Raw genomic sequence first — 6040 nt, 5'->3', positions numbered from 1 at the left:
TAAATATTATTTTATTAAATCGATTATTACAAGAATTAAAATATACTTTTAAATACAGCTTATACATGTCAACATCATGCATATGTGGTCACACGAGCAAAATTTACCTGTCTGTGATAACATACCATGTCTTAAAACCATGTCTTAAAATACAGTTTTCTAAATTAAAGATTAATCAACTCTAACAAAATATATTTAATCATTAAAGCATCTGTCGTCTGGTGATCCGTTCATTCAATCTGACAACGTGGCTAACACAAGTTATAGGAGACTGTGGCAAACACACCATCTCCAAACGAGCTGACTGAACACAACATGTTTTTTACAGGTCTGCTAGTTGTTGCACTTGTCATCACACTACAATCTCTATACACTGGCGCTGAGCACTGGAACGGTGAGTCATTGTTTCTTTTACATATATATATATATATATATATATATATATATATATATATATATATATATATATATATATATATATATACGAGCTGACCCGCGACGTAGTATGCGCCACCATCTAGTTGTTTTATTTTCAGCAATTCATAATTTTTTAATTCAACACTACCACCTCCCGCCCTCCCCCTTCCCGTACAGTGAATGGTGCCATTTACATTTACAGACAAAGAAAAGATCAATCATAAATTGTTACCTTCTCTTCGTTTCAAATCGTTTTCAATTTATCTGCCCCTAATAGCGGTCACTAACCCTGCTCTTCGATTGTAAACATTCGGGGTGAACCACAGCTCAAATGACAGGTGGGGATGAGGGTGATGGCTAAGCTGCGTGGTGTTTTCAAATGTCTCTACGAAGAGAATTATATATATATAATTATATATATATAACATAATAACATGAAGTATAATTCAACAATCGAGGTAAACATAGGTACCTAATTAGTGTAAGAAAAACCCTTGGTGCTAAGCAAAGAGAGGCTGGCGCATAGAGGGGAAGTGTACGAAGTAATGGCTTTTTTACAAGCTTTTATTTAACTCACTTCCTCGTCAGTCGTCAGTCGTAAGTCTGTCAAGACCGAAACGCAGGAGTGAAAATTCGGAAACTTCTACTTGACCGATACGATTCACACTTGGCCGATGGGTCAAGACATCAGGACAATACAATCTGAAACTAAATTTGACTTAATTGGATGCCTAATTAATTTTTTATGAATTAATAAAAATTTGGACCGAATTAGTAGGCATGTCTAGCCAACCACACCACACGCGTCATCACCTTTATTCAATAGCTGCGCCATCACGTTCAATGGCTGCGTTCAAAAACCATTGCGCGCCTACTGAACGTGATGATCAGAACGTGATGTTCAGTAGGCGCCGCGCAATGGTTTTTAGTCATGTAACTCTATTGTAAATAAAACATGTAAAATACTGAAAAAAAAATTCATAAAAAACGTTTTAATAACAAGCTTTTATGTAATGATGCATTAAAAAGTAGAAAATAAATTATACACTACTATTTAAATTACTATAAAGAAAAGCGTGGGTCTCTTCTCAAATATTAGTAAAGGTATCCAATAGGTATTAATGTACTAAAGTGACCCACGCTTTTCTTTATAGTAATTTAAATAGTAGTGTATAATTTATTCTCTACTTTTTAGTGCATCATTACATAAAAGCTTGTTATTAAAACGTTTTTATGAATTTTTTTTAAGAAATAAACATTATTCTCCACATTTTTAAAAATAGTATTGTTATTTTTTAACCCCAAAACTAGGGGTTTACGATGCACCACGTTGTCCAATACGAATGTGTCTGACTGGGCCTCCGGTAAGTTTTTTTTTGTATTTTGTTTCTTGGCCTTTTATCGAAATAAGTTATTAAAATAAATACAGTTTCTGTTCATAGTAGCTTTTTTTTATTAGAATCAGCACTATATTTATTATATATCATAATACATAAAGATATAGAATATATAATTGTAAGAGTATTAACAATTTTAAAGTTTAAAGCCTAATCAAAGATACCAAAAGCGATTGCAATTTTTTTTAAAAATAGTAATACCCGTTCAAAATATAGTAAAAAAATTAACACTATTGAGATCTACAAGACGGCATACTTATTCTAAATACTTCAACACATTCCGTATTTCTACACACACACACACACACACACACACACACACGCACGCACGCACACACACACACACATATATATATATATATATATATATATATATATATATATATATATATATATATATATTTATATATTTATATATGTATATATATATATATTAGCATTATTTAAAAGTATATTTTAATTCTTGCCATAATAAAAATGTAGAAAAATGAGCTTAGTCAGTGTTCTACATTGGATGATACGCTTTTCGTGTGTTAAACGTTCTATGATGTTAACACAATCACGCTTCTTCATTTATAAATAAGTTTTGTAAAAAGGCCATGTTCGAAATTCTCTCTCTATCTCTCTCTCTCTCTCTCTCTCTCTCTCTCTCTCTCTCTCTCTCTCCCTCTGTCCGCAATATATTTTTACAGGCTATCATATTAGTATCTTCAGCGATATATGGAGAATTTGATACGGACTTTTGTTGAAAATAATATGGAATATGTTTTAAATGTATAAAAATGTTTTATTTAAAAAAGAAAATTTAAAAAAATAAAGGCATATTTGAATGTAGAAAAACTGTTTTAATTATACAACCAGAAAAGTGTTTATAGTTGTGATAAGAACGCGATTAACAATGCCGGCACTAATATTTACTCTATGGAAAGTACACAAAACTAACTGCGTCATCTTCCGATTCTACAATATAAAGAAATGAACTCAAATTTGATTTAGATCTACTTACGCTATGAAAAATACCGATTACGTCTGAGCATGGGTCTGACCACACTATTCATTTATATTCTGAGGTCACAAAAATAGGTAAACTCTGCTTTACCTGCCCATTGTCTCCCCAACTCAGACATATTTTTGTTTATTAAAACTCCGATTTCTACTGAGCATGGGTGAGACCACATTATCATTTCATATGCTGACGTCACAGGTAAACTCTACACCTACCCAACTCTACTCCACCTGCCCAATGTCCCGCCAAGTCTCAGACAAAATATTTTTATCGTTTAGAAAAAACCTATTCGGCCGAGCATGGCTCTAGCCACACTATACCTTCATACGCTGAGAACCAGGAAATAAAGTCATTGTTCTGAATTTTTATAATTACTGAGGTTCATCTACCAATAAATATATCAGTATATTAATTAACGTCTTTAAATTAATTTGTCATTAACATTTTTGGTAAAAAAAAAACACTGTTCCTGTTCTCTACCTAAATACTATTTTACAGCTCTATACATAATGCAGATTCTCTCCTTTTGCCAAACAGACAAACAAAACAAAAAAAAAACAAAAAAATTAAATATTCAATAATGTAAACAAAGTTGAGTTTTAGTACTATATAGATAAACTAGTTTTCTCAATGAACTTGACATTTGTACATTATTTTGGTCTAATCGCTGAGAATATCGAGCAGAACATAATAAAAGTAAACAAAACGTGGATTGTTTTATTTTTTATAATAGAAAACTCTAAAATATAGAAAATTATGTATTGCGTCTTTCTAAACTAATTTCATTAATTTAAAAAAAAATCATGCAGGGTCAAAACAAAATATACAAAAAATAACCTGATCGAGCCATCAACTTATTAATCCCGGTCTTTTTGCCTGCCGTGTATTTGAATGGGAAGAAATCTAGCAGTGATTGGACGGTTAAAAAAACACTCCTTGAAAACTTGCCCACCATATCAGAAATTATCACTCATATCATCGTATACGCTTAAAAACCATACGCGTTTTTTCACAAATAATTTTCTAGGCTACCACTTAAATTTGATACATAAAATTGGTATCATATTAAAGGGAAATAAAAGTAATTTTAAATTTTTAACGTCATCTTAATTAACAATTAAGATTAAAATCGTAGACGACACCCTAGTATTATGCTAAGTATTATTTTCCGTAACATACATTTTTTTAAAGATTATAACACCAATGTCCATTTTTTAAAGCCAGTTTGTGAGAAATTAAAAATGAAGCCTTGCTATGCAGATCGGGAAGTTATGACAATGTTTGGGAAAAACTTCTTATGCGATACCAAAACAGACGGAGGTGGTTGGATTCTTATGCAGGTATATGTTATGGATATATTTTAATATATCAGACACCCCTTTATATTTTAGTGACCAATGCTTTTATTAAAGAATGCAAGTTTTTATAAAATTGTCTTTTTTTCAGGTCACTTAAAATGTATTGTTTATTTTTTTATTAAAATTCTAAAAATAAAAATCTTCCAGCGTCGAATTCGCCCTGGTGTAAATTTTAAGGAAAACTGGCAAACATACAAAGAAGGATTTGGCACGTTAAGTGGTGACTTCTGGATTGGACTGGATTTTATCTACTTGCTAATGACGGTGGGTAAAAACGGATCTGTTTCTTAATTACATTTTATCGATATTAAGTGTTAAGCAGTTTCATACTCCCAAATAGGTTAACCGTATTTTCGTGCATTTCGATCGCTATTGTTTCATTACACTCAATACTGATATTTTTTTGGATAAATGACGTTTTTGAATAAACAAATTCAATTTTTATGCGTATGTCTTTAGACTAGCCTATTGCTGGAAGCGTAAAATAAATCCGAAAAATGATTCTATAACACTACGTTGGCGCTTAATGTCCACACCCAAAAGCTTTTTAAACGTCTTTTTCATTTTTTAAATCGAATTTGTGAAAAATAAATTTTAAATATTGTTTTTTTTGCTTTGTTATATAAATACTTTTATTAATCTCACAACTTATGATGTGTATGGTGTACCTTACTATCATATACTGTTTACAGCAACACAATTATGAGCTGAGAATTGATATGATGTATCAAAACAGATCCTACTACGCTAAATACGGCACCTTCAGGATTGCAAATGAAGCCGACCGCTTCCGTCTTACTATTTCTGATTACTCTGGAACCGCTGGCAATTCATTAAATGCACATAATAACAGCCAGTTCTACACAATTGACAGGTCTGACGGATATAATTGCGCAGCACATTACGAAGCAGGCTGGTGGTTTAACCGATGCTACAGCGCATATTTAAATGGTGTATGGGTTGAGACAAGCAGATATGAAGGCATTCACTGGGATGCACTAGGTAAAGAAGTCCACACTTTACAGTCCGTGGAGATGAAACTTCGAAAGAAGAATTATTAGTGCGGCTGTTAAGTCAAAGTTGTACCATCTACCAACCAGAGTTTCTTTCAGACATATATCTTTAAGGGTGGGGCACTTGAAGCTTTTAAGGGAGGGCGGACGATACATTTGGTGGAGGTGTGGGGGATAGACATCGGTTAAAGTATAAAGAAATTCCCTGTATAAACGTGATATTTTTTTTAAAAATTCATCATGATGGGGGTGTAGACATTCTTCAGAAGGAGGGAATGAAAAATTAATTGGTAATGCTTCCACCCCCTTGAAGAGATGCATGAAAGAAACTCTGCTACTACCTTTAAAAATGTGTTGCATATATGAATCAAATTAGTCTTAATTCATTAGAATTTTTATTTCATATGTTTAAGGTTTCAAGATTCGGACATAGACTACCGTCAAAAATGGTCATGTTATTGTTATCTAAAATTATTGTATTGAAAATAATTATGCATCTTGTATTTTGAAACATTAAAACTAAGTCAACTTAAATCCTGTTCACAATTGTTTTAAACATGTCAATAGCAGTTAAGATCCTAGATTAAAAAAAAAGTAAATAGCCTTGTTTTATGTTCCTTTAAAATGTGTGTTTGTCGTTTTGCGAATATACAATAAATATTTGTAATAAGTCCTTCATGACACATACTATGTAATGAAAATGAAGCCAATAAATCAATCTGCTCAGCTATTTAGCTGTGTAAGCTGCCAACGTCCAAACATTTTTGATATTCATAAAATCCACTTTACAATTTAAAACTTTTCACATTCTATTCTATGGTCGTGCATTTCATTGAAATACGTAGTAAC

General features: G+C 31.9%; 1 protein-coding gene across 2 annotated transcripts; it reads left to right on the top strand.

The window, feature by feature from the left end:
- The first annotated feature begins 252 nt into the window (after nucleotides 1–252).
- LOC131957844 (angiopoietin-related protein 1-like) lies at nucleotides 253–5745 on the top strand. 2 transcript variants are annotated; one of them, XM_059322650.1, is made up of 6 exons: nucleotides 253–394; nucleotides 1729–1781; nucleotides 4041–4160; nucleotides 4326–4442; nucleotides 4871–5180; nucleotides 5605–5745. In XM_059322650.1, the coding sequence occupies exons 1-6, from the start codon at nucleotides 316–318 to the stop codon at nucleotides 5622–5624; spliced, it is 699 nt and encodes a 232-aa protein (XP_059178633.1). In that variant the 5' UTR covers nucleotides 253–315; the 3' UTR covers nucleotides 5625–5745. The 2 variants fall into 2 exon arrangements, with proteins under 2 accessions (XP_059178633.1, XP_059178632.1); XM_059322649.1 differs by lacking the exon at nucleotides 5605–5745 and having other exon boundaries at nucleotides 4871–5339.
- Nucleotides 5746–6040: the final 295 nt, after the last annotated feature.

The sequence above is a fragment of the Physella acuta genome, unplaced genomic scaffold, assembly GCF_028476545.2.
Source record: "Physella acuta isolate Inbredline_101_S28 unplaced genomic scaffold, ASM2847654v3 ptg001272l, whole genome shotgun sequence".
In the NCBI taxonomy this organism is placed as follows: domain Eukaryota; kingdom Metazoa; phylum Mollusca; class Gastropoda; family Physidae; genus Physella; species Physella acuta.
This window is presented reverse-complemented; position numbering and strand designations above follow the sequence as displayed.

What these genes read in the sequence shown, in the direction of transcription:
- LOC131957844 (XM_059322649.1), top strand. Translation starts at nt 316, where the DNA reads ATGTTTTTTACAGGTCTGCTAGTTGTTGCACTTGTCATCACACTACAA. An exon ending in TGTGTCTGACTGGGCCTCCG is followed by an intron (nt 1,782 to 4,040) that starts GTAAGTTTTTTT and finishes CATTTTTTAAAG; the next exon opens with CCAGTTTGTGAGAAATTAAA. An exon ending in GTGGTTGGATTCTTATGCAG is followed by an intron (nt 4,161 to 4,325) that starts GTATATGTTATG and finishes AAAATCTTCCAG; the next exon opens with CGTCGAATTCGCCCTGGTGT.